General features: G+C 52.9%; 9 protein-coding genes across 10 annotated transcripts; 5 read left to right on the top strand and 4 right to left on the bottom strand.

Annotated features, from left to right (window-relative positions):
- Positions 1 to 3,666: 3,666 nt before the first annotated feature.
- J3458_013200 (uncharacterized protein) lies at positions 3,667 to 3,990 on the top strand (the record flags this gene model as incomplete). The annotated part of the gene is made up of 1 exon (XM_066120300.1): positions 3,667 to 3,990. The coding sequence occupies one exon, from the start codon at positions 3,667 to 3,669 to the stop codon at positions 3,988 to 3,990; it is 324 nt and encodes a 107-aa protein (XP_065974585.1).
- Positions 3,991 to 6,142: 2,152 nt separating this feature from the next.
- Positions 6,143 to 8,752, bottom strand: J3458_013199 (uncharacterized protein). The gene is made up of 6 exons (XM_066120299.1): positions 8,228 to 8,752; positions 7,969 to 8,157; positions 7,604 to 7,907; positions 7,464 to 7,544; positions 6,784 to 7,389; positions 6,143 to 6,716 (listed from the first exon to the last, which is right to left on the bottom strand). The coding sequence occupies exons 1-6, from the start codon at positions 8,239 to 8,241 to the stop codon at positions 6,267 to 6,269; spliced, it is 1,644 nt and encodes a 547-aa protein (XP_065974584.1). The 5' UTR covers positions 8,242 to 8,752; the 3' UTR covers positions 6,143 to 6,266.
- Positions 8,753 to 8,960: 208 nt separating this feature from the next.
- On the top strand, positions 8,961 to 11,241 carry TOM40 (translocase of outer mitochondrial membrane). The gene is made up of 3 exons (XM_066120298.1): positions 8,961 to 9,595; positions 9,672 to 10,319; positions 10,389 to 11,241. The coding sequence occupies exons 1-3, from the start codon at positions 9,287 to 9,289 to the stop codon at positions 10,494 to 10,496; spliced, it is 1,065 nt and encodes a 354-aa protein (XP_065974583.1). The 5' UTR covers positions 8,961 to 9,286; the 3' UTR covers positions 10,497 to 11,241.
- Positions 11,242 to 11,261: 20 nt separating this feature from the next.
- Positions 11,262 to 14,591, bottom strand: J3458_013197 (uncharacterized protein; the record flags this gene model as incomplete). Of its 2 annotated transcripts, XM_066120296.1 has the most annotated exons (5): positions 14,082 to 14,591; positions 13,775 to 13,879; positions 13,343 to 13,720; positions 12,535 to 13,267; positions 11,262 to 12,478 (listed from the first exon to the last, which is right to left on the bottom strand). In XM_066120296.1, exons 1-5 carry the CDS (start codon positions 14,172 to 14,174, stop codon positions 11,262 to 11,264), a joined length of 2,526 nt encoding a protein of 841 aa, XP_065974581.1. In that variant the 5' UTR covers positions 14,175 to 14,591. The 2 variants fall into 2 exon arrangements, with proteins under 2 accessions (XP_065974581.1, XP_065974582.1); XM_066120297.1 differs by having other exon boundaries at positions 13,775 to 14,591.
- Positions 14,592 to 15,475: 884 nt separating this feature from the next.
- On the top strand, positions 15,476 to 17,753 carry mrpl7 (mitochondrial 54S ribosomal protein uL5m). Its single transcript, XM_007813374.2, has 3 exons — positions 15,476 to 15,781; positions 15,855 to 16,548; positions 16,610 to 17,753. Exons 1-3 carry the CDS (start codon positions 15,531 to 15,533, stop codon positions 16,733 to 16,735), a joined length of 1,071 nt encoding a protein of 356 aa, XP_007811565.2. The 5' UTR covers positions 15,476 to 15,530; the 3' UTR covers positions 16,736 to 17,753.
- On the bottom strand, positions 17,014 to 17,682 carry FES1 (hsp70 nucleotide exchange factor fes1; the record flags this gene model as incomplete). Its single annotated transcript, XM_007813373.2, has 1 exon — positions 17,014 to 17,682. The coding sequence occupies one exon, from the start codon at positions 17,680 to 17,682 to the stop codon at positions 17,014 to 17,016; it is 669 nt and encodes a 222-aa protein (XP_007811564.2).
- A 4,795-nt stretch (positions 17,754 to 22,548) lies between the features above and the next one.
- On the top strand, positions 22,549 to 24,199 carry ACT1 (actin; the record flags this gene model as incomplete). The annotated part of the gene is made up of 5 exons (XM_007813372.2): positions 22,549 to 22,579; positions 22,779 to 22,834; positions 22,972 to 23,002; positions 23,137 to 23,908; positions 23,969 to 24,199. Coding segments are annotated over 5 exons (1,121 nt in total), but the record flags the coding sequence as incomplete, so codon positions are not given.
- Positions 24,200 to 24,498: 299 nt separating this feature from the next.
- On the bottom strand, positions 24,499 to 25,463 carry J3458_013193 (uncharacterized protein). Its single transcript, XM_007813371.2, has 2 exons — positions 25,038 to 25,463; positions 24,499 to 24,939 (listed from the first exon to the last, which is right to left on the bottom strand). Exons 1-2 carry the CDS (start codon positions 25,215 to 25,217, stop codon positions 24,556 to 24,558), a joined length of 564 nt encoding a protein of 187 aa, XP_007811562.2. The 5' UTR covers positions 25,218 to 25,463; the 3' UTR covers positions 24,499 to 24,555.
- Positions 25,464 to 25,582: 119 nt separating this feature from the next.
- J3458_013192 (uncharacterized protein) lies at positions 25,583 to 26,028 on the top strand (the record flags this gene model as incomplete). The annotated part of the gene is made up of 2 exons (XM_007813370.2): positions 25,583 to 25,688; positions 25,787 to 26,028. 2 exons carry the CDS (start codon positions 25,583 to 25,585, stop codon positions 26,026 to 26,028), a joined length of 348 nt encoding a protein of 115 aa, XP_007811561.1.
- Positions 26,029 to 26,779: the final 751 nt, after the last annotated feature.

Below are 26,779 nucleotides of genomic sequence, written 5' to 3'. Positions count from 1 at the left end.
CCCAATGTCCCCCATACGGTAGCGAAAAGAGAACAAGGCACGCCATGTCATGACATGCCAAGCGTCTTAATACTGTTGCGGCTCCTCGGTGCTTGAGCTCTTCTTATTACGGAGCGACATTCTGGTTCGCTGTGATACTGTCATATTGTACTTGACTGTACAGTACCGTACCGAGTATGGTGTTGCTGGTGCTGGTGTTTCCGAAGACTTTGTTGACCTGCGTCATGGTCACGGGGCCTTTTCGACATGACCCTGGCTGGGTGGTATGTCCGTACCTGTCTGGCGATCGTCTTCAAGAACCAAAGCTAGCGTGGCTTTTTGCGTTCTTTAGGGTAAAGATGGCACATCCAGTTATTTGGGACGGCGTGTATGGCTTCTAAAAGCAGACGAGTTTGGCTCACCTCGGGGGTATTCACTTCCTGCGAGAGAAATGGTTTGGAAGGAGAGGCTAAAACCTCATATGTGAGTGTCATTTCCATCCCAGCGTTTCCTGCGTCATTGTGGCAACCATATGCGTCACGGAGCACTGGTGAGTGTATTGCTGGTCATCATGGCCTCTGGCTTGTTGGTCAGTTTAGTAAGTACCTCGCCATGCTCCGCCTGCCCCTGTCCCGGCCAGTGCTTTGGTCAGCAGCCTAGCCCAGTTTTCCCAAACATGCCCCGTTCACGATGTTCTGTCGCCCTATCACCTGACCACCGGGCAGGGGCTCATACGGCCCAGACCAGCCCATTTGCCTCGAGGTTTCCCAGCTGATCTAATCTCGGATCTTTGTCGTCCAAAAACATGGTGATATTGCATTGAAGACGGCTGCGGACTTGTCTGTGGACAGCAACGCTAGCTGGTTCAACCGACCAGGGAACCTGGGCTTGGCTGGTAAAATGTAGATAGAAATGTCTCGACTCTCGACGCTACTGGCAAGCACCGCTACAGACAGAGCGCGTGGCGATTCAGCTTGGGAGTGGATACACGAAAGCTGATAGAGGTAAACTACCCAGGTAGTTACTTGTCGATGTATTGGTCCCTTGATATAGCCACACTGCCACATGTGAACATAGAATTTTGTGTACGGAGTCGAACAGGTAGGTTTGGTGCCATGTTCTATTCGAATACCTGGGCGGTCGACACGATCAACGCTGGCAATGTCCTCATTGTTACATGACCGTGTGTGGATTGCCGATGCCCATCATGCCCCGTGATGAGTCGGGCGATGTGCGTTCCTGGCCCAAGTTCTGTGGCCACCGGATCTTGTCAATTCATGCGGATTGATGCAGCCACGAGTTAGAAATATTCCAACAAGAACTCGTCAACTGACGATAATTTGCTTTCTAAGTTGCCCAGGTACCGGTTATGGTTGGAAAGTCGAGTCGGCAGGGGATGCTCGCTCCTTCCCGGTTTTGGTTGCCAATCAAGTCCTGGTCAAGTCCAGCGCCCTTCGCACCGTTTACTGGTTGAGCACCACACCATACTTTCTGGTCCTGCACACCATGATTTTGAAATCATCGTTGTCATTGATGCCCTTGAGCGAATTATCACTTCAGATCTGTAACATGTCAATGGACAGTTCTCGCACGGTCGCTTGTTTGGGTGTCTGCACCCCTAGATGGAAAGCCACCGGTTGGATTGCTCCTGCGGATCGTCCAGTTTTTGAGCGCCCATTGACCAAGCGTCGAGGCACGTCAAGGAAGAGAACTACTACCTTTTACAAGCGGCAGCCTTCCGCTGACGAAACGGCCCCATAAATACGCTTACTGATGCTTTTCCAACCAGACGGTTTCTTAGTTCTGGCCTGCAGCATCGACCAGCTGCTATTGAGGCTGGACGTCCTTTGCGAACTGCCCTCGTGAGCTAAGCTCGCGCTCTGTCTGTCTGTCTGTCTCCTCCCTCAATTACGAAGAGTTCTCAATTACAAAGAGTTCAGCACCGTCGCCGTATTGAGGGACAATTTCATGTTTCCGTTCAACACGGAACGTTTGCTCCCCAGAAATGGATCGCCTTCTTCCACGAGCTTCATCCCAGTTACCGGCCACCCGTGCGGGGCGACTTGGCTTGCAAGTGGACCAGATGCAACTAAGTTACGGAGTGCTGCAATGTTTAAGAGGGTGTAGTTCCTGTTCCGTCATATCATTCAAGGCACGGAGTACGGAGTAGGTTGCCCTACATGAAAGCCATGGTCCATCGACCCAGTGCTTGTCCCTGGTATTCGACGTATCATGGTGTGCCAATTGCCTCTGCGCCGGTCGAGAGTGGAGGTTCACATCGTCTGAAGAGGCAGGCCACCCATATGTACTCGAGTTTTGAAGTGGATTATCTTGCCCCGCGCTCAATTGACTTTAACACGGCGGCTTGTCCAGTCCGCGGAGCATCGAGGCATCCATATCTAGGCAGGCATGTATATGCCCTCATTCTTGCCGCAAGTCAGCATGCTTGGGGCGTATAAAAGCTGTTTGGGAGAGCATCGCTGACAGCACAATACCAAACAATCTCAATCCATTACTTGGCTGGCTCCAGATTCTTGTTTCTCTGCGTGGGGGGCACGATACATAAAATACCGCGGAGCAAAAGACCGCCAAGCTAAGTCTCACCAGTGGGTGCATCGCCTTGCTGCCCCTGTTTTCTTGGTCACGCTACAACTCAGACGTCATAACTGGGCCGTTGGCGAGTGTGAAGGTTACGGTTCAGAAACCTTCAGGCTAGTTACTGCGAGTCGGCCCTCATCAGGAGGTCTGTCCTGGCACGGCAGGCCAGACAAAGATTAGCAGTTCGACACCGTGGTGTTTGTGTTCCGCTAATACCAGTGCGTCCAAAATGACGGTTACACAACGTCTGTCTGCCGCCACGAGACTGCCGGCTTGATTGTTTTGTTGGGTTGGTGCGCGGCTCTTACGAGGTTATTTGCGGACTAGCACAAAATCTGAAATACGTGTGGAATGTCTGGAGGTCTCATGACCCTGCCATGCGGCGCTAAGGGCCGATTTAGGTTCGTCAGCGACAAACACTCATTCATGCCATGACCTGGTTCACCACCGGCTACGACGACTAGCTTCTTGCTGCTTCGAGACAAAGAAAAGGGGGACCTGGTGGTGCTCCCTTTTTATTTTATCTTTGCCGGTTGTGCAGTTTCATGAGATACCTCGCTCACCAATCGATTCCACAGATCTTCTTCACCAATTGCTTTAGTTCGCGACATGGAGCATTGCCTGTTGACTTCCGACTATTGGCCCAGGCCTGCGGGCTGCTGACGTACAAGGCAATCTGCCAGACCATCGGCGACAGAACTCCCGCAACCGAGAAGATGTAGGACTGCCCACTGAGATCCTTGCAACCACAAGGAATGGTTCCACATCACATCCCAGACGAAGCATTCTATTCGTAGGCGCTGGTCTGGCTGCGATTGTGGCTTCAGTAAGTACTCCATAGGTGCAGCTGTGATTCTGCAGGTGAAGTATCCATAATTGAGGACCCTTTCGCTGACACCAACACTTCAAACAATGTTCGGAAATAATTTTTGCATCTCCAGCATGACATTCTCAACACCATGCTCATACGATTCCGACGGACTTTGCACGTACGCCTAGACGTGTTTGAATGGGAGTTGGCCGTGCCAATGTTGACAAAAACCACCCCTGTCCTGTGCTATGACAAGATTCGCATAGCAAACGAATGAAATGTATAATGGGGTTTTTGAAGATGCTGGGAACGAAACACAATACTATTCCAGATACTGGGTCAACTTGATCCCTCACCACTCTCTCCAAACCACACACCTTTGGACAATGCTGCACAGTTTGCTAGTTTGGGTAGGCTTTGTTCCAGGAACCGTTGGTCTTCTAGTCCCTATTGGGCGACAAGGAACTAGACCTGGTTATCTTCTGCTTCGTTGGAGCCAGGTCAGTCGGGCTCTTGCAGCTGCCAGTTGGGCAAAGCTTTCGGTCAGCCCACTCGTCATCGTCTTCAGCTACGTTGGCCAGGGCGCTGCAAGGCCGGGATGAGCTATTACATGGGTGAACATGCTGCAGGCGAAGTGTGCCCAGTGCGTCAGATGGTGGCCGGTAACGACTCTGGGGCGTGCCAGACGTGTATGTCTTGTCTTGGCGTTCACATGCACCTATAAGACGCCATTGATGAACTCTTTATACCGGAGAAGACAATTGTCGATGTCTCGCTCAAGAGAGAGAGCTGCATGATACATATGTATGGATGATCTCAATACCACATTCCGGCCGGAGTAGCGCAGGATGGGGCATTCTCGTCTCGCATCGGCATAATAGGGAGGCAGTATGTCCCAAATATCTCACATTGGCGGGCTTTACCGAAACTGAACAGAAAACTTCCCAGATGATCAGTACCGATACTCGGTGAAATGGCTTGCGAGTATACGACGCTGGCGTAATTTGGCAACAGCTTGACCAAGTTTGTCGTCCGAAACAAGGGAGATATAATCTCGCATACATTACCCCACGTACAATTAGTAACAGTCGAAATGGCTGTCGAACTAGGAATTCTCGGGCTTTAGTCCCTGGTATCCCTGGTAAAAAGGCTTTTGTCCCTTCTTCGGCTCACCGGTGCTACTTTATTTCCAGGTTTATCACCGAATAAATGCATTTGCGAGGTCACCTTGTACTGTACAAGCTACCTTGGGAAACAACATGTAAATACATACATACGTGTATACGAGGTATGTATATATGTCTAGATATAAAGTAGACGGAACGGGGGTCCAGCTCTGTAACCTGAGCAGGCTTTGATGCGGATTACAGTGAGCATGGCCAGAACAACGGAGTCAATGTATTAGACAAGGCCAACGATTTACAAACATACAGGAATATCAAGATTCGACGTGATCTCCTCACGGCATATACTTGGCAACTTGTCAACAGTCCTCTATTTCAACAAAGTATAATAGTCGGATTCCAGACTCCCCCTTTCCTGCCGACTGAAGCATTTCTGTTCCACCGAAACCGCTCATGTCACCGCCCCCCTCGACATCGGGGAGCAGACAGTATCTTCACCATCCTAGAAAACACCATTCAAGACCCCTCAAAGGCGAACACTTGAGCCCATTCAAGTCGGCCGTATCACAGAACCACACCTCGACAAACGTCTCCAAGCAGTCGGCGTAACAGCCAGGCAAATACCACCACCAATCGAGCCTCGCCAACATCATCGCCAGGCAAGCACATCTTTTCCCGCTCATCAATCACCACCAGGTACTACTCCCCTCTCCCACAGGCTCACGTTTTTGACAGGCCAGATTTGGGGGCCAGAAGACCAAGGGCCCCCTCGTCGCACGACGTACCCTCGTGCACAGTTACACCATGCTCAAACACGCCTACTGGGCCTTGCATCCTACATCCTAGAATTTTTTTTTTCCTGTACCGAGTACGGAGTTGCTAAGCAGGTTTTTTTCTCCTTTTCTCCTTTTCCTAGTCCTTTTTTTTTTTTTACGCCCCCCCCCCCCTTTTGATTTTCTGCCTCCATCCAATTATTGCCGGCGTGTTGTAGCCAATTTTTTGGTGTTTTTCTGACATCCTGCTGGCTGGCACCTGCGCGAACAAGTCGACAGGGGTAGAGGGCCTTTCACCACCTGTGCATGTATGTAATGTAGGCAAAGGGCATGGGCGGAGCGGGCGTTTGAAAGAAACATGCATGGCGTACAAAACACGCTTGGTTTACCCTGGCTGGGTAGGCAGAGCATCATCACTCTGCAGCATGTTCGCGCCCCGGGCCACCAAAGGGAAAGAAGCGAGGCGGATGGAAGAATCGCAGGCCTTGGTGGTTGAACTCCTGCATTGGGCATCATGCATCTGGGTGGCTGGCATCATGTGGTCATTCCGGGAGCCGAAGGGGCACTGAAAAAGGCACGAGACGAGGGGGGGAAGGGGCGGAGTGACAGACAGAGGGGGAGAGAGACGCGTTTGCAGCTGTTGGTCGTGTTCCTTTTTGTCGCTTGCGTGAACTGTGTGAGCGAGATCTACGCAGGAGGTAAGCATGAGTCAAGCTGCTTGAGGCGGTGCCAAGGTTTGGCTCGTGGATTTTGTATCACCTAGAGCTTCCCGTCTTGCCTTGGCTAAGGCATGCGCCGGACAGTCCGGTGGACAGCAAGGTGATGATGGATGATGGGTGTATTTTTGTAATTTTTTTTTTTTTTCCACATCCATGTTTGCCCTACTTCTATATCACGTCGACCCGGTGAACAGAGTGACTCTTTACACCAGTGTGCACCTCCCCTCCCTAAATGGCATCCCCCATGTTCCATTTTTAGAATTCAATCCTCATCGTCCACCTTGTCTGCCACCATGTCCTTGGCCGTATTAATCACCTTCTCAGGTGGCCGCTCCAACGGCACAGAGGGACTGCTCATGCCGCCTGCAATGGGACTCATCTGACCACTGCCGGGGATGCTGCCTGCTCCACTCGCCGGGACGCTGATGCCTTGCACCGGAGTCTGCACGATATCCGGTGATCCAGGCAGCAATTTGGGATCGAGGCCGGGAATGTGGATGCGTTTGGCTTCATTTTGGTACGCAGCGGGAATGATCTCAATGATCTCATCGCGGGGGAACTTGAGGTTAGGAATTTCCATCGTGGAACAGTGCATGAGGTAGGCGTAGAGGACGCGGAGGACGGATTCGTGCGCGATGATGAGCAGGTCGTTTTGTTCGCGCTCGAGTTCGAGGATGATTGGCTCCAGGCGCACGGCTAGGTCATGGTAGGACTGAAATAATGTTAGTGAGGGGCGTGTTTGGAAAAAAAGGAAACTTGCCGGTTACGAGTATGCATACCTCTGCTCGAGGATATCTGTGGTGATATGGGTCCAGATCACGCTTCTCAGCTTCCTCGGGATAAATCTTGCGAATCATGTGCTCCGGCATGTTCTCGCAAACACCGGGGTTGATCTGGCTCATCTGCGAGCGCAGGCGAACCTTGTAGCCCTTGTCTTTGAGATAATCAGCCGTCTGGACCGTTCTCATTCGCGTGGACGTCCACACGGTGAGAGGTCTGAGGGGGATCTGCTGGCCCTCACTCTTCTCCATGTGCTCCGCGTGTTCTTGTTGGCGGTGCTTGAGGAGCGTCTCGGACATTCTCTGTGCATATGTCTTGCCCAGTTCACACAGGGGTGCGTCGGCCTTGTAAGAATCCTCTTCCTCCGTGGTGCCGGCGCGGACGAAGAAGGTGGTTCTTGATTTGATGTGAAGGTTGGTGAGATAGAAGACAATCCTGTGGGAGAGGTAGTTGAAGCTGACGTTGTTGTAGAAGAACTTTGCGCCGGCGTTGATCATTTTAATGTAGTTGAGTTCTGCTTCATTCATGGTTTCGAATACGGGGATCCTCATTTCGATTCTTTTGAGGTACAGTTTGGCGGCCTCATCGGGGTCCATTCCCGCGAACTTTATATGAATATGTTAAGTTTGTCTTCTGGGGGGAGGGGGGGAGGCAGGAAACGGCTTCGCATTGCGCTTACGTCTGGAGATGAAATTTTGACATTTCTAGCATTCTCACGGAGAATACGCTCATCATCTACAAATGATTCGATAAACAGGGTCTTGTTCAAGTCAGCTATGTTTCTGTCATTGGGGTCTTATATGTGGGCTTGTATTTCACCTGAACATCGTGTTTGCCCAGCTCCTTTGCTAGCGATCGGCGACCACTAGCCGTTGGGTTCACGGCATCATAGATTGCCACTTGGCCATTTTCATGATTCAGCCAGGCGTAAATGTCTTCCCGGCACTTCTTCAAAATTTTCTGACGCAGAATAACGGATGATGGAGATGCATCGGGGAAGAAGTAGTCCTCGGGCACCGCACCTTCTGGGCCGATAGTAGCCCGCCGGTAGTCGCCAAGATGGAAGATGCGCGTCTTGACGCCAAGCCATTGCAAGTATCGGGCCAGAGAGACACAAATGTGACTGCGTGTGTTAGGTACATTGGTCATTCGTGAGGGTGAAATCAGCACTAGACTCAACTCACGTCTTGCCGCGAGCTGGGGGGCCAACCATGACGATGGCAATGCGTCCCGAGTGAAACAGCCTGCCGGACATGGTACTATACAGCTGGGCGGGTGCCATATTGTCATTTTCCGTCACATCATGAATACCGTCAATAAAGGTAGAGCTCTTGCGGCGGTATCGCGGGGCGTTGGCCGCGATCTCGGCAGTGCTGGCGGCTGTTAGATTCCGAGAGCTGTTGTCATGGCACAGAAGAGGGTGACTGGAGACAAGAGACTCACAGTAATGTGTCCATGATGGCCTGTGGATTCAAATGGCCCAAGGCCAAGGTTGACCGTCTCGTCGGCCGGGCTTATCTTGGGATTGCCCCCGCCGTTGGACTGAACTCAACGAGCCGACAAAGGTGTCGTGAGCCGGGGTCGATTAAGCAATGGCGAAAAAGAAGCAGACGGCGTGAGCGGCGCAGGAGGCTTGCACGGTTGCAGGTGTGGTATGGTGATGAGGTAAAAATGAATCTATAATAACCCCTAATGTGGTTGGAAAGAGTTGCACCATGGAGGGGCATAAAGGTGTAGCTAGTGTCGTGTCGGAGAGCCGTGGCCAACGATGCCCGGGTCCTATCGGAGGGCTTAGGATGGGTTTTTAAGACCCAAGAGGAAATGCGGCAGCTCCAAGGATAAAATCAATTACATGTAATACTGACATCCTGTAACATGTTGACGCTGTCACAGCAATGCAATGCAAAATCGTCAATCCTACTCGAGTAGATCTGGTGCACCTGCCTGTAGGGTGGCATTTGATCGCGCAGTTGGACACTCGGAAACAGGTTACTGGCTACCTGGGTCGAGTCGTTAAGTCGCCAGCTGCCAACCAACAGCCAGACAGGCCAGACATGGAGTAACGGCGGCATCGGCACGGAACATTGAGGCTCCGCGCTCCTCCGCTCCAGCCTCTCTCGAGACGCAAGCTCGTTAGCGCGGAGAAGCGTGCTGTGGTCCGGGCGGAACCACCACACACAAACACCTGGACCCAGTCAGTTGCCAGCTCCAGTCTGCTCAAGCCATCGGCGGCTGATGAAAATTATTCTCCAACTCCATTTCCCCCAACGCCAGCGAACCTCGTCATCGCGTTACCTGGCGACATCACCCCCGAGACAATTTGCCATCCGCGAGGCCCGGCCACCGCCTTGCAAATTGCTCCATCCATCAGGAAAGCCGAATTTCCTGTGGTGTACTTTGTCCGTTTCTCCGCCGCGGCTTCTCCTTTTCCTGCCATCACCAGTTTCTTAGCCATTCTTTAATACCGACGTCGTCGTCGACTCGAGCCACAACCCCGTCACCATGGCTGCTCAAATAGAATCCATTCGTTCCCTCCTCCTGGGAAACCCCGTCGCCGCTGCCATTGGCGATGCGCTCAACTCCTTTTCTGAGCGCAGAGCAAAGCTGGGCCTCCCCAATCCTGGCAACATGGAGGGTTTGTCCAAGGAGGTCCAGCGCGATGTTCTGCTCAACAACTACATGTTCACCGGTATCCGTGCCGACCTGACCAAGATCTTCAGCATGGCTCCGCTCTTCCAGGTCTCTCACCAGTTCGCCATGGGAGAGCGCATCAACCCGTACACATTCGCCGCCATGTACGGCACTGGCAAGGTTTGTATACCTACCTTTTCCCCGGACTATGCATCTGCTGGAAAGGACAGACAGATTAATAATTTTTTTTAAACAGGTATTCTGCCAAGGCAACATAGACAACGAGGGCTCCCTCTCCGGACGATTCAATTTCAGATGGACCGACAAGCTCGTTTCCAAGTCTCAGCTTTCCATCACTCCCGGCGGTCAGGATATGGCGCAGTTCGAGCACGAATACAACGGCGACGACTTCAACGCATCTCTCAAGATGCTGAACCCTTCTTTCCTTGAGGGCGGCATGACGGGCATCTACATTGGCAGCTACTTGCAATCCGTCACCCCCAGGCTCGCTCTTGGCATGGAGACTCTGTGGCAGCGACCTGCTCTGACCCAAGGACCCGAATGCGCCGTCTCGTACTGTGCCCGATACAAGGCTGATGACTGGATTGCCACTGCTCAATTGCAAACCGCCATGGGCACCCTGAACACGTCATACTGGCGAAGACTCTCCGACAAGGTCCAGGCTGGTGTTGACCTGAGCCTCGGTCTCGTCCCCTCCCCCGGCGGCTTGATGGGTGGTGGTCTGCAGAAGGAGGGCGTCACCACCGTTGGTGCCAAGTACGACTTCCGCATGTCCACGTTCCGTGCCCAGGTCGACTCCAAGGGCAAGCTGAGCTGCTTGTTGGAGAAGCGTGTTGCGCCCCCGGTCATGATGACGTTTGCCGCCGACATTGACCACTTTACGGTTCGTGTAACCCCCCCTTTAACTCCGCCAAAGCTGCTCTCACCAGACACTAACAACAAGCTTCTGCAGCAACAAGCCAAGATTGGCCTGGGTGTTTCCATCGAGGCAGCCCCCGAAGAGCTCCAGGACCAGCAGGAAGCCCTCGGCGCCCAGACGCCCCCCAACATCCCCTTCTAAACCTGGTTTCTTCCTTCAAACCACCACCCCGTCTCCGATGGACTCGTCCCGCCACATACAAACCCTACTCTACTCCTACCTAATGAGGTGAGAAGAGCACCCAAACGTTCTCAATGCTATCGCGGATGGAACAAAGAAAACGGCCTACACCTTGATCTATTTTCCTGACCCCCTGTCTTATTACCCCGTTTCTCATTTCACCATTTCGAATCATGTACTCCGGATATTCCAGTTCCTTAGCAATCAGCGTTGAGAAGTGCTCTTCCACAAGGGATCCCTTCATCGAGACTTGGAGACGAAAAGAAAAATAAAACCGCCAAAAAAGCGGCTGGCGTATGATTACAGGTTTTATTGTTTGGCCTGTAATCGTGTATATTATGGGAGGCGCAAACGTCGCATGCCTCGATTAGTTGGTGCATTGGTCGGGCATTCACCGACTCACGCGAGCATGAGGTGGCGATTTCTTTTTTTTTATATCTTTGGTTGTACGTGGGTGCATCTCGGGGCTACGAGGGATGTAGCTTGTCATACAGGTGCCATGTTCAGTGTATAGGGAAGAAAGAAAAAATAGACACGAATGTTCTGTAATGTGCTGTGTATGCTAGTAGGTCTGTAGGAGTCCCCTCTGTACTGCCCATAAACGCCTGGTATCTAGAAGTCCCAATGTCGCTCATCCAACGGTCTCCCCCTCCGTTGCACCATATAGTAGTTATGTACTGTTTGCCACACGCCATGCATGCACGGTGTACCTGTATCAGATGTAAATCACATGACTGAACATTCTCGCTCGGGCTGCTCCCCAGTCTTTTGCTTTTCCACCTTGTCTTTATCCTTTACCTTTCCACGATGTTTATGTTTCTGCGCCTGCGGGGTAGCACCGTGCTTCTCCCCGTCGGCAGGCGAGTCGGGGCCTTTGGTCGACGTTTCCGAAATGGGAGCTGTAGAGTTGGAGGCAGACATTTGTAACCCGTTCGACGGATGAGGCTCAATGAGCGGCTCCTTGCTGGACTTCATAAGTCCGCCTAGACGGCTCATGGAGAAGCTGAGTCTTCCCTCGCCGGATTGGCTCTCCGGCCGGCTCTGTCGACCTAGTGCGAAGCGGGAGGCAGCACGGGACAATCTCGAAGCGGTAGGTTCGTCGCTGGGCGTCATGACAGGCGAAGCACCGCCTGGGGTGACGGCTGGTGATTCCGTGTTGGCCATGCTTTCGCGGCGGGAGGCATTGGGCGTAGAGCCTGTGTGGGATGTGACCCAGGAAGGGTCAAAGGTCCCTCTGGTCGGACGATCCATATCTGCGGATAACCGAATGCTAGGAGGTTTGCTTCTTGGGCCGAGGTCGACGGCTTGGAGATCGTCTCTGTGATGTCCCGTCAAGCGGCCGAATGCAGAAGACGACAAGTCGCCATTAAGCTCCATGCTCGTCTTAGATTCACTGTATGACGGAGGGTTTGTCTCTGTGCCGTCGGTTGATGCGCGGGGCATGTCGACCATGGGGACAATTTGGTAAAATAGAAGGTAGGGCATCTCGGCCTTTAACGCATGCTTGATGTCATCCACGTAAGTGATGCGGCTTTGCGCCTCCAAATCATCGAATTTCACCCACTGCGCCTCCTCGTAATCAGGGGGAGGGTCAAAATCGTGCCGTCGGTTTCCAGTCAGTAGCTTCGGGGCAACCCGGGCAAAGGAAATGTAGTGGCCGCTATGGAGTGAATCTCCTCGATGGCAGACCACAGACTGAAGCACGAGTTTGTATTCGGTGCTGAGCCCATAGATGTCTTCCTCCAACTTGGGTCCCCCGGCAAGGATGAAATGCGGCAAGCGTAGACTGTCGGGGATGTCAATAAAAGTGTTGTGTCGTTGTGCTTGTCCGAATTCTGTCATGACGTAGCGTTTGAGGCAGATGCCAACTACTGGTCTCTGGTCGAAATTCAAGGCTACTTCAGAGTCGCTTCTAGGCTCGTTAGGCGCCAAAGCATGCCAGGCTGTGAAGCGTTAAAAAAAGAACGAACATCAAAGCTAACGGGGTACACAGACTTACGAATCAGTCGGAAGAATTGCCAAGCAGGAATTGTGACAGCTTTGACGACCGTTGAACCCTGACGCTTGGCCCGTTTTTTCATTACTTCGCCCTCTGTGCCTGTTGGCCGGCCATCTTCGTCTACCACAACACGCTGAATAACACTAGTAGATCTTATCCGGGCGTTGGGACTAGTTGGTGTGCCTTCCTCTGCACCTTGGTTCTCGTGCGACGGTCCATCCTGGGAATGGACCCGATGAACACTATGCGATGCTGACGTCTCAGACACGCTTCTTTCCATGGAGATGCCGAAAGATTTCTGTGACGGCGTAAAATCAACCGGCGAAGCAACCAAAGGTGATGCGCCTCCTTCTTCTGACCGAATTAGCCGGACAGTATTCTGGCTCAGGAGAGGCGACCCGTCCCCCCTATCATCTATGCTGCCTTTCTTTCCTTCTTCATGATCTCGCAAAACATCAACTCTGGCATTGAAGTACTCCTCCAGACAATCCTCAAGCTTAATCCCCTTGCCTTCGGGATCCGGGGGCACAGCCAGATTCAATAGTCGCTCGTATACCACCTTGTGATCATCCTTGTCACCTTTGCCTTGGTGAAAGAGGTCGACCTGCAAGGATAAAAGCGGAAGCTGCAACGTTTCGGTGAGAAAAGCAAAAGCTTCAGAAGTGTCCTGTTGTTCCAAGAGTTTGGCATCGGCCCATCCACAATCGCTCAGTGATTCTTGAATCAATTTTGTCTTGAAGCAGATCAGCTACTCGATGCGTTGCAACTGCCATGCAGGCAATCGGGCGCGGCCCTTGCGTGTACTTACCAAATCGGTACGAATGAGCTTTCCTGATCGCAACATGTTGACCCATATACGCAGCAATGTAGCAAGTTTTAGTCTCGCGTCATCTGCCGGGAAAGTTGACTTGAGCATACACTCGAAGGCGTCGAGTTTGGCGAACATGGCGAACAGTAGTGAATCCAGGTAACATGTGACATTGCCTCGATTCTCAGCACCAAGCATGTGCACCGTCGGATCGTAGGGCAAAATAACGCCTGAAGCGGATTTCTGTTCCAACTTGATAAATTCGGCAATCTGCTCGGGGTCGTCTTGGGCTATGTTTGTTGACATGATATCCTTGATATACTCGGCTGTGACGTCTGTCATGTGCATTTTCTCTAGGTGATGCTGGACAAGTTCAATCTGGCATTGCCATCATCAGTAGCTGTTCCTATTTGCTTGGCGGTGCAGTCCAACCTTGGTGACATCGGGGTCGTTCTCGTCGGTGTCGGATTTCAAGTTTTGTTTCGAGCCGTCCATCTTGAACATGGCTCGGAAAGCGTCTGCGGAGAGCGGGCGAGCCTGGGGTTTTTGGACATGGTCAGCAATCAGACTTTGGGAAAACAAGGTAGTAGCATTGGTGTATCGGGGGGGGGGGGGCCTGAATGTCTTGCTTGGATTGAGAACAATGGCATTGAATGTTAGCGACAGACCCCACCCCCCAGAAGACCAGGACGCAGAGCTGTGTCTGTAGAGCTATCATGTAGCTGTCACGTAGCTGTACCTTGTCCTTGTGTCCCGGAGGAACAGACTTGCTCCGACGATGGATGGCATTCTTGTCGCGCAGGCTAAGAAACTTTCGAGGGAACTCTTTCATGGTGGGAGGCTGTCGCGGAAGTGCTTAGGACCCCGGCCACGACCACGACAGCATGAGAAGTAGGGACGGGAGGAGGGAGATACGTTGGGGCGACGCAGCGGCCTCGCAAGTGGCTAGCGAGACAGCAATGGAGTTCTGATTCCCATCTCAGGCTGCCGAGGAGGTATTTCAAAGTTGTTGGGGCGGCGGCGACGTCGAGCCCCGAATGTGTTGACTTGCGGCGGTTGGCGGGGGAGATGGTCTTCGGAGGTGCTCGGCGGAGGTGCTCGGGGCAGAATGTAGAGGCTGTCACTAGAGAGGGACGAGATGGATGGCGGGCAGCAGTAGGAGGAAGAATGATGATTGAAACGGAAGCTAGGATAAAGATATGACCATCTGCCTGGGCGGTTGCGAGAAGAGATGCTCTATCTGGCCTGCCAACCCAATCCCGGCATCGGGTGGAACTCGACGATTGGACATCTGGAGTCACTGGTCTAGAATGTGGTCGGTTAGTGGGTTGGCGGGGGCGGACAGGACAGGCTCAGCACCTCAAGTGCCAGCACTATTAAACCTTAATCCATTGCCTCTCGGTCCCTGGTGCCTGCGGTGGACCATCGTCGCACTGTCGACAGCATCTATGGCAAGGCGAAAAGCGTCCAACCCGAGTTGCATATAGAACAGGCATCCTTGCCCTGGTGAGACGCCCACCATTGCCTGCGTCACATCCCATGGAAATCACGCTGCCAACGAGTCTCGCCAAGTGCGGCAACGTGTTCAACTTGATAGTAACACGGCTTGTCTACTGTGACTCCTGTGAGCAGCGCTGTGTTCTGTGAATGAATCGATTGTACAATGAGCACATTGGACTGCAGTCAATGTATCACGCTGAGACACCAGCACCGGCCAAACAGTCTCAATGGCTATGTACTCTCTGGCTTGCAGTATAGTTGCAGCTGGAGCCTCGTTTCTGACAAGAGAAGCATTTGACCCAAGGTCGAATATGGTCTCAGGTTACTAACGCTGCACATGGCTGTGGAGTTGCGATACGTGCCTGAAAATCGGCACTATAGCATCTATATCTATTTGTTATCAATCGTTTCGAATTTAGTGTAGAGAAAAGCTTAAATAAGTGCGGGACAGAAGAATAGCTAACCATTGTTCATGAGACTCGTTCCCTTGCTGCTTCCCTGCAACCATCCCTAGTAGTCAGGTATTAGGCGCCGAACCAGAGATGCCACCGCACAGCCACACTTCAGGGACGCTGTGGCTGACTGTAAAGCCACATCCAGCTAAATGGAAATTTCCCACACTCACTTCCATCCATCGTACCATCACGGGAGCTTCAATCTATAGCTTCACGACTCTCTTTATCACGCCATGTCTGGTGTGCGCAAAGGCTCCCGCCTGGTGAGAACCCTGGGCCAAGGGAAATTCTTTTCGAAAAAGACACCCTCATGCGCGAGGAGTTTCGCATCCGCGGCCGAGGCCAACCCCCGCCAGAATGACCATCTGAGCGATCTCGAGTCAACGACGACATTCACATCGCCCGCGCCTGACCAAAAGTCAATTGATGCATTCAACCAAGCCGAGAAACTGAGCGCCAAGGAGAGGAGACTTCCCGGTAACCGGTAGGTGTCTTCTCTTCCAACAGCCGTCAGCTTACCTCACGAGACGGACAATAGTAAACTGACAATTTCAAAGATACCAGTATCACCCCCCCAAGTACTACCGTGGTCCTCTCCATCCCGTCCAAACACCCCCAGCCTCCGATCCAACCGCCCGAGATTTTGTTCCCGGTCCCTTCAACTTCCCGCGACTCAAGCATACCTACGACAGCACCATCGCCCCGGACCTGCTGACCATGACCTACCAACACACTTCTCCCGGCACCGAGCCAGTCGTTTCCCAAAAGGGCACCTTGAGGCAATGGGACGGATCCTCGCCCTACCACAAGAACAGACCCAGCCGAGGTCCCCGTGGCGGCGGCTCCTCAAGACTCGGCATAATCGAGCGCAACATCGACTGGAACAACATCCCCGAGATTGAGGCAGTCACCATCAACTCGTACGCCCCCAATGCCGCCCAGAACAAGGAGTACCTGCACGTCGCCCGTGCTGTGGTCCAGGCCATCAGCGGTGTCTACCCCGAGGTCACCACCGTCAAGCACCATGTGATCCAGTGGGGTGTCCGCAAGGGCGACAAGGCCGGCGCCAAGGCGACACTTCGCGGCGGCGCGGCGTACGAGTTTGTCGACAAGCTGGTGACGCTGGTTCTGCCAAAGATCAAGGATTGGCCGGGCATCAAGGCCTCCACCGGTGACGATTCGGGTAATTTGGCATTTGGCATGAAGCCAGCTTGGATGGCTTACTTCCCAGAGATAGAATTCAACTACGACGTAAGTTGACACCATGTGCCTTTGACGGGGCCTACAGCAAGCTAATTATTTGTGCGTGCAGATGTATCCGCCCAAGCTGATGCCCGGATGCGACATCTTCATCCACACAACCGGCACGTCTGACCGACAGGGACGCTTATTGATGGAGGCCTTGGGATTCCCCTTCTACGGCAAGGCAACACGCTAAATGCAGCTCGCAAAAGCGACCGCGTATAATCAAAACTTTGAGCAACGCTGGGAATAACGAGATGTGGCATAGACATGTATAACATTTTTGTATCATAAAAATAAAATCGCAGGGCTGCCATTCCACAAAAGCAGCCCCAGCCCTTTATTCCTCATCAGCCCGTCTATCCCTGTCTTTGACCTAATACCCAACGCCAAAAGAAAAAAGAAAGTTGTCATAAAAGGCCTCAAGAAACTCCATATAATGCGCCTTTCCAAAAATATCCCCCCAAACACCCCCTACGCACCCTTGGCCTTCTCCCTCAACGCATGAATAACAGCGTCCACGGCGTCCATGTCAAACGCGTCAATCCTGGCGCCGTCCCCGAATCCCCTCTTGCCCAGCTCCTCGACACACACGTCCATGGCGGGCTGGTAATTCCGGCAGGCCGAGCTCAGCGCGTAGACAGCCTTCCTCCTCACGTCCTCCTTCTCGGCGGCGCCCAGCGCGACGGCGACGAGCGTCGGCAGGCCGGCGTCGCCCATGGCCACCAGCCTCTCCTGCGTCTTCTCGTTGTTCTGCACCGCGGTGCCGACGCACCACGCGGCCATCTTCCTGACGTCGGCCTCGCCGTGCCTGAGCTGCTCCAGCAGCGGCGTCCACAGGCCCAGGTTGGCCATGTTGTTTGCGTTGTCGAGCGACTCGATCAGCTGCTCAAAGTTGTCCCACGCGATGAGCTTGTTCTCCAGGTTGACCTCGGCGTCGGGCGCGGTGATGAGCTCCATGGCCGCCTTCATGAGGTCTGCGTCCGAGGGCCCGCCCATGAGGGCCGCCATCATGTCCGGCGTCAGCTGCGACCGCGAGGGCTGCGAGGCGGCGGTTTCGGCGGCCACGGGGTCGTTGAGCGTCACGTCTGAGTGCTCGACGGACCAGCGGAGGAGCTCGGTTAGACGGGGGTCTTGGGCCATATTTGTGAATTTGCTTTGGGTTTATTATTTTGTATCTTGGCGGATGGGTTGTTTCAGAGTATGCGAAAGATTACGTTTGTGCAAGTTTAGACGTCGGCTTTTTTTGGGGTGGTTAAGCTTGGGATTTTTTTTTCCTACGGAAGCATCATGCTCATTCTGGAAGCTTCATAGAGGGACTAGTCCGAGTGGGGACTAGTGCGGCGGCGCATGTAGCGGCCAATGTCGAGCAGATCTTGGTGACGGAGATGCACTGCTTGGAGTGAGTTGCTAGACTGAATTATGAGTGCTGAATAGCTTCGTTAACCTGCTGTCTGGATGTATAATTTTTTTTTTTTTGCAGGCGTTATTACGGACTGCCGTGCTCTGCGAGGAGCCTTGCAGTAGGGAGCCAGAGGAGGGAAGAAAAAGTTCAAGGAGCACTTACCCCGTCATGCCCCTCCTCGCCAACCCGGCCCTGTGTGCCACAAAGCCCTCAGCCTGAGTGTCGACAGAGGCAGGATGCATCATGGTATCAGGCTTCACAATTGAAGCCTGGGCTTAAATTGGCAGCAGCTCGGGGTTGCGCCCAAGGCAACATGGATACATGTGGAGTGCAATTGGGATTGTGGGGGGTTTTCAAGCCAGCCTGCTCGTGTCTTTTCCTCCCGGAATGCAACGGATCTGGGCATCTTGTCTTGGCGGGCATTGGGCCACGATTCTACAGGAACCGCGTAGAGTGACATTCGATCCCATATTGGGGGGCGGTTTTTAGGCTACTGTCCTTGGCCCGGGAGCCGAAACTGCAATCTTCCCAATCAATGCCACGCCTAGCGACCGAGGCCATTCGCAAGCAACTCAAATCATCAAGGCAGCAGCATAAAGACTTGCCGCCCGAGACAAAACATGGCGTCCATTACGTGTATCTCCGCCTCCGCCAGTAATGCTGACGACGCCGCCCCCTTTTTTCCCGGGTAGTCCGTCAGTCGGAGCAGCCGCAGCGTTTCCAAGCTGGGAAAACGAGAAAAGACGAGGACAAAGAGTTCTTTTTTTTTGTCGTTAGCACCAATGGTGTCCCGATGGGGAATGGTGCTCTTGCCGCTCTTGCGAGGGGATTGTGGCCGTGTTTGACAGCCTCGTCGACGGTTTGCGGTCAGGTGATTTGCCAGCAGGCCCGTAGGAAACGGCGTTTCGAAACGGTGTTCTAGTGAAGTTGGTTGGTTCCTTTTTATTCTTTTCAATTCAGTTCACCTATCCTAATATTCGAGCAACACTGCAGCAGGTAAGGCCCGATACAGCCACATCAACGCGCTGTGCCTGGTCGTACCTAAACCAGAGAACCGTCATGTACTTGTGAGAAGCTATGATTCATGGCTCATAGCGCGGCATGCTACGCGCCGGCAAGGGCTACACCTCACCGTGGCCTCAGCCACTGCAGGGAAGTAAACTTGACATAGATATAGGTTGTGCAAGTCACTGACTGTCCGGAGTGGGTGTAGAGGGAGAGTGACTAGGGAGATTCTACGTACGAAAGGACTCGCCATGAGGTAATTGCTAGCTAGGCTCGCAGATAAGACTATATTCATCTCTGATCGTCTAACTTTACACTAGCACTTATCTCGTGTCTGCGCTCGTTGGTAATCCATGATTTCTTGCCTCTTTTCTCTTAACAATTACGAACCCAACTACCCGTCAGATCTCGCTTATGCCAAGTCTCCTTGAAGTACTTGCAATATCGGCTAAAGCAATCAAATCTAACCGCTACACGGCATATTATCTCAAGACTCGCACTGCGTTACTGGCCTACACGTGGACTAAGGGCTGAGCTTCGTACGGCAGTCCCATCAATCAAACGTCTAACAACATTAACGCAACTGCCAGAGCAAATGTTGCCTGTTGTAAGATGTGAGGAATGAATCTAATGAGACCTGTGGGTAAAAAAGGTACCATAACGGATCAAAGGCTGGCCTCTTTTTCTAGCAAGAAGGGCTGCGGTATCTTTGTTACCCATCAAGACTTATTAGCTTTAATCCTTTAATGTTATAACAAGCAGTATACTTGCTTTGAATCTTAGACTTTCTCCCTTATTTCTTATCTACACCCCTTCTAGCTTTGTTTGATTTCTTGATTTCTTGAAAAGGTTTAGCTCTTTCGAGACTGGCCTCTTTAGGCGCTGAGTCGATATACTTGACATACTGCTGGCATATTGAGACTGGATGAACGGAAAGGCATGGTGGATCGAATGGTTATATATGTACTAATGTATGTTGTTCAGACGTGGGCGAATATGACCGTATAGACCCCAATGCCGACCAAAGCACGAAGGGGTGGATGACTGCCATTCTTGAGCTCGGCGTTTGGCTGGATAGCTTGCTCTGGGGTGTGTTGGCCGAAAGTATTTCCCCATATCAAAGCCTAGTCGTTACTTGACGAGAGTATGCGGCAGAGCGTTTTTCTACACCTGCAGGGGCAGACAGCTTGGGGAAGTTCAAGTTGCAGTTCGTGACGGTCCAGTCGCCATGTCAGACTACGGGTGTGATTGGGCGTGTCGTCATGGCTACTGTGCCCATGTTCTTTCACGTGCGTACCGGATTTGCTGACACGGATGCTAGCAAGCGACCGGTGTAATGTCGTGCTGCATTATGATCCGACAATCTTCAAGCGGCTCAGGCTTAGTAGCAACACTACCGCGCTGTTGGCGACGGACGTAGTCGGCACTGTCATGTCCAATTTGGCCCTTTATCAACAAGCCTGACCTTTTATCTACAAGGTTCAACCCAGCTTGCAAGCTTGAAAATAGAAGCCAGCTGGCTAGCCTAAAACCCTTTGATGAATTGAAAAGGCGTCATTTTCCATGTCCATCTTCAGCCAAGTATAAGAAAAGCCTCTATCCAGTGGCTAGATAGCAACTTCATTGTCAGCCAGGCGACACCCGACGTTCTCTAACAAATAGTGTACGCGATATATTATATCCTTGCTATTCTCCCCCTAATGGGAACCGGGTGCGTTTGGTTCTTTGTTCCTGGGCCCAAGGGACTTGCCCTGCAACTCATGGTAAGTTAGAACCCAAAGAAAGCACCGATTAGTTGCTGATAGACACACCAGAATGCCCCGCTTGACTCTGAACCGGACGAGCAGGACGACTTTGGGATAATGGTAGACATTACTCGTGACCTTGTAGCCGAGATGGATGATTCGGCTTCGAGAGCCGAGAAGCGTGATGACCGATGGCTTGATGTTTTGCCGAAGCTGCTCGACCGAAGCAAGCAACTTTGTTGAGTAGGAGCTTGAGTAGGGAAACAACGACAGTTACGAAGCATCTCATTCGTATTTGGCGGACATGAGGCACAGGCCAATTTTCCAGTGTTGAGCCAGGATTATGATGGGCTTCTCCCAGGGCTGACGAACGACACAGACAACTCGGAGAGCTCTTCTCCACGCCTAGCGGTTCGTGCTGATGGCAATGTAGCGGGTGCGGCAGCGGGTATTTTCCCTGTGAGCTGTTGATGTGTTGGTTCGCACTGGCGTCTGGGTGGATTGTGGTGTGGTTTGAGCAACCGAGCACACCTAGATCGGTTCTCGTACATGGTCCGTACGTTGACAGTTGGAGTACAGTCTGTGGCAGAATGTGTTTGCCCGTCAGGTAGTACGTACTAATAAGGTACGATGGTATATTGCAGTATGGAGCGCGATAGCCAGTATCTGATGTGGTTCAATACATACTTTTTGCCTGCCACGGTACTCCGTACGGAGTAAGCACTTGGTAAACGGTGGATGAAACGGTGGGCAGGTCGACGCAAGGCTGTGTGGCTGAGCGGTTAAGATGATGGAGGGGCGAGGAATCGCTGAGTCGCTGACCTCGCGCTCGCTCAGCAACTGCCAATGTGTCTGGTGGGACAGCTGCAAGAGCTGGTGTCAAGAGGTGTCAGGCGGCCGTGCATGGACTGTGCCAGATGTCAGGGATCAATGTTTGGTGAAGCACAAAGGCGTATGTTGTTCCATCCCTGCCAATGTTCCGGAGAGATCTTGGAGGTGAGGACAAAAGGAAAAGGACGGGGCCGGGAGCGGTTGGTTCTGTTGGTTCTGTTGGCTCAGTTGGAACATGTACGGTGTTTGTGTGGTGGTGACGACGGTGAAGACGACGACGGCTTGACGCATTCTCGAGCAGCGTCAGATGGTGAGAATGGAGGCTCCGTCGTCTGGCGCGCAACCAGACCCAGCCACCACCACCAGCCAATCATGCACCGTTAAAGCGGCAGCCCGGCGGGCAAAGGGGGGCCGCCCGAACTGCTACCAGAGACAGCTACTGGTCGTTTGGCGCTGATGGTCTCGGCTGGTGGAGCAAGCGCTGCGTGGTGCGCGGTGCGTCGGCGAGGGGCTGACAAGACAACGAGCGCCAAAGAGCCAGTGGGCCTAGCACCAGTTGAGCAGTCGTCTGGTGCGCTCGCCGCTGGCACAGACGCTCCCCTGGCCACCGGTCCAACTCTGTAGCGCCAGGCGCCAGGCTGCCCTCCTTTCTCCCCTCCACTTAACATGCCCCAGCCACTTCTTCCTCCTTCTTCAACCTCACATCCCCCAGCTACCACCAAATCTTTCCACCACCGAGTCTCCTTCCTGGCTCTTCCTCATCGCTTGCTTCGTTACTTTCGAATTCCCCTTTATCTCGTGAGCCTCATCCATAAACGCCCAGTATACCGCTTTTTCTTGCTCTTGAACTAAACTGTACTCTTTTTCTTTTCTCACAAACAGCTTTCTATCTTAGTCAGTCACCATGGAGGGTACGTCGCACGCAACCACGCATCCTCGTCTCGAGATGCTGCAAAGCTGCATCCCCAAGACCATAGATCTTGTGTGTAATCGTCGCATTGCTAACCCTTCTCCTCGATACAGAAGAGGTTGCCGCTCTCGTCATCGACAATGGGTAAGCTCTGCTGTGCTCTGCCACGGATATACCGTCCTCTGCCACCCCCGCTCCCTCACCGACCTCTCGAGCGTCGCACCCTGCGTCCCCCACGCAAGCGTGTCGAGCAGCACCAGAGCCGTCGGGGCGATTGGGCCATCAAATCGAGAGGAATGAGATGGCTATTTTAATTCGAATTATCGTGCTGACTTGATGGTAGTTCGGGTATGTGCAAGGCCGGTTTCGCCGGTGATGACGCTCCCCGAGCTGTTTTCCGTGAGTACCCCACTTCGTGTCCTTCCAGCTCCCATATGGCCTTTGTAGCTCGTTGTGGGAGCATTTGTTGAGCGGCGCGCGCAACCGTCGCTACCGCCATAATGATTACATCAAATATGCTAATTTTTCTGCCACAGCTTCCATTGTCGGTCGTCCCCGTCACCATGGGTAAGTTTTTTTCCCCGCAACCGCACGATATCTATTTTTTTTTGGGTCGCCTAAACGATTTTTGCGCTGCAATTGGATGCGCACCACGCTCGATACTATGTCTTGAAACTGGTCGTCTAACAGGTGTTTTGCAGCATCATGATTGGTATGGGTCAGAAGGACTCTTACGTCGGTGACGAGGCTCAGTCCAAGCGTGGTATCCTCACCCTGCGATACCCCATTGAGCACGGTGTCGTCACCAACTGGGACGATATGGAGAAGATCTGGCACCACACCTTCTACAACGAGCTGCGTGTCGCTCCTGAGGAACACCCCGTCCTGCTTACTGAGGCTCCCATCAACCCCAAGTCCAACCGTGAGAAGATGACCCAGATTGTTTTCGAGACCTTCAACGCCCCCGCCTTCTACGTCTCTATCCAGGCCGTTCTGTCTCTTTACGCCTCTGGTCGTACCACCGGTATCGTCCTCGATTCGGGTGATGGTGTAACTCACGTTGTCCCTATCTATGAGGGTTTCGCTCTTCCTCACGCCATTGCTCGTGTTGACATGGCTGGCCGTGACCTCACCGACTACCTGATGAAGATCCTGGCTGAGCGTGGCTACGCCTTCTCCACCACTGCCGAGCGCGAAATCGTCCGTGACATCAAGGAGAAGCTCTGCTACGTCGCTCTCGACTTTGAGCAGGAGATACAGACCGCTTCTCAGAGCTCTAGCCTGGAGAAGTCCTACGAGCTTCCCGACGGTCAGGTCATCACCATTGGCAACGAGCGATTCCGCGCCCCCGAGGCTCTGTTCCAGCCTTCCGTCCTCGGTCTCGAATCTGGCGGTATCCACGTCACCACTTTCAACTCCATCATGAAGTGCGATGTTGATGTCCGAAAGGATCTGTATGGCAACATTGTTATGGTACGCATCTCGTAATCATCATCTCCATGTCTTTACTTACTCAAGCTAACTTTGCCCCAGTCTGGTGGTACCACCATGTATCCCGGTCTCTCCGACCGTATGCAGAAGGAAATCACCGCTCTTGCTCCTTCTTCCATGAAGGTCAAGATCATTGCTCCTCCCGAGCGAAAGTACTCTGTCTGGATCGGTGGTTCTATTCTGGCGTCTCTGTCTACCTTCCAGCAAATGTGGATCTCGAAGCAGGAGTACGACGAGAGCGGTCCCTCGATTGTCCACCGCAAGTGCTTCTAAGTCACACCAGAACCGAAACACCCCCCGCCCATGACCAACTCAAGCCAAGATCACGGAGGTGGCGGCCGATGCAGAGCCTTCTCGGCCTCGCGAGCATCTCATTCCGGTGTCATATTTACGAAAAGTTTTTGATAGGGTTCAGGAGGCGGGCCGTGTCTTTTATCCGAAGAGGGATGATGGGTCATGTGCTGTAACCGGATGGGTAATACGGGCCTAGTGGTAGAGCTAAGGTTGATCAAACCAGTACTTTATTTTGCTTTCCGTTCTAGACTCGTTTAAATGGAAGAATGTAACGATGTCAAGGCAGAGTTCCACTTGTGAATGCAATGTGTTTTGCCGGTGGCAGGATAACTGCGTCACGGCTGTTTATTCTTTTCTTGGGGACGTCTGGTTTCCTCTACAACAGTCTCTCGCTGAACCTGACTAGAGCTGTCGAGCTCGTGTGGTGGTAGTTGTTGTTGGGGCTCGCCCTGACCTCCTGCAGCCCCCCTCTCCTCCCTCTCCTCGTCCAACTTTCTATACTTGCGGCGACTCTTTTTGGCTGCACTAGCGGCCTTTTTCTTCTTGACTTGGCCGACTATGCTCGACCGGCTCTGCTCGCCGTGAAGCAAGTCGTCGACTTTCTGGGCGAGCAGTTCGCGGGCGTGCTTGCGGTTCTGGCTTCTCGACCGGGTGGCCTGGGACTTGACGACTATGCCCGTCGGGACATGTTTTAATTGAACCGCCGAATTAGTCTTGTTCTGTGGGCATCGAATTAGAAAAAAATAAAATAAAATCACCGTGTGGGTTGGAACATGTGTGGGATTTGGGGAGGTTGTGGTTTATTTATTTTGAGTACAATCTTCTGGCCGCCTGGGCCGGAGCCCTTGAGGAAGGACTCTTCGATCTCGCAGTCTGGCGGGGGTTTAGGGCGTGGCGGGAGGCTTTTCGATTGCGGGGCCGTGAGGGTGAATGGTCGTGAGAGTGTTGCGAGAAGATGCGTTCTTGGTATGCGCCGAGGGAGGCGAAACATGTTCATTGCGGTGGGATGCGGAGGTTTGGGCTTGGGTGTCGCCTGTGTGATGGATGATGGAGTTTGGAGATTGATTTGGATTTGAGGATGGGGCAGACTGTGTAGTGACTTGTATTTAGGGGCTGATGAGCCTGTGGACCAAGTACATGTACATCTGTGCAACTGCGTGGGGACAAAAAGTTGGAACCTGACTTTTCCCCCTGGCCCTCGGATTCAGGGACAGTCACTCAAACGAACCATCTGAAATCCGCACATCTCGACCGCGACACCCCTCGACTTGCCGCCGCTCGCTACGCTTATAGACTCCCCGCGACGCGCTCAGAAGGAACCCGGCGTGCTCTACGATTTTGCACCGAAGAGGGCCCGCCGACATGTCCGTGGCCGCCGAGTGTCAACGCTGGCTGCGGCGGAAGCAGTACACGTTCGAGGTGACGTTTGCGCTGAACATGTTTCGGTCGTGGGAGAAGAGCGTCATATGTACGTGTGCCCCTGCTGCGTCTCCACGCCCGGGGAGAAGTTGTTTTGCTATTAAAAAGGAGCGAGTTGAAGAAATAATGCTAACGTTGCGGATTCAGACTCGGTCCTGTTCCTCCTTTGCAGCATGACGTTTATCGCCGCGGTGCTCTATCTCCCGCACCATGTTACCGTTCTTGCCGGCCGCGCGTGGTACTACATCAAGGGGGAGCACATCAATGTCGCTGCGGCGGCGCGGGAGGCCGTGCAGGAGGTGGTGTCCAAGAGCGTGGCTGGCGACGCGATGCCGACGGTTGAGGCGGTCAGGGAGGCTGTTGTGGGTGCTGTTGAGAAGGAGTTGTAGGGACGGGAAAAGTGGCAGTACGGTCGAGGATGGTTGTCGGTGGCAGCGCAGGGGGATATTCGCATCGCGGGCATTGTATGGCGCTGTTGATTGGCCTCGCTGGGCTTTGGCTTCATGGTACGCTGCATAGTAATACTAATGACATGGAATGTATACTTGGTGTGTGTGTGGTGTGCTTGGTGCTGTGTTGCTGTTGGTGTTTGATGACACGGTTTGGCATGTGCCGTGAGGAACAATGAAGGAGCCCATGTCTACGAACTGCTATGACTACTTGCGCGGTTTGGCGAAGACGTCAGCGGTGCGTGCCAGCCCGCCTCATCATAGACAGTCCGCTCGTTACCGTCAAAGGATCTTGGGCTGGAGGAAACAGTCAATCAAGTTTCATCGTGGAGCTAGGTAGGATATGTTGAAAGATGCACCGACACAAGCAAGTAGAAGGAGGACGCCTTGTCTCTTTATTCTCTCTCTTTTTTTTTTTTTTTTTTTTTTTTTTTTGGTGAAACACGTTTCGAGCCTGGGCACGGGGCGCGACGTCATATGTCATAATTCGGTATCTTGGGTTGCGGAATTGCGAGGCGTGTTGGGACCTCCCAATGCCCTGGTATGTCCGGCTGGTGATGTGAAACCGACATTGTTGCTTGAACCAATCACGTACTGCCGTCTAAAAAAGGATGGCCATTGTATACAGTTGTTCAACCTGGTATATATGCCCTACGAGGAAATCGAACCCGAGGGGCTTGAAGTGAAAGCC

Source organism: Metarhizium acridum, assembly GCF_019434415.1.
Source record: "Metarhizium acridum strain ARSEF 324 chromosome Unknown scaffold_276, whole genome shotgun sequence".
Taxonomy (NCBI): Eukaryota; Fungi; Ascomycota; class Sordariomycetes; order Hypocreales; family Clavicipitaceae; genus Metarhizium; species Metarhizium acridum.
Note: the sequence above shows the minus strand (reverse complement) of the source record. Positions and strands in the feature narration are given on the sequence as shown.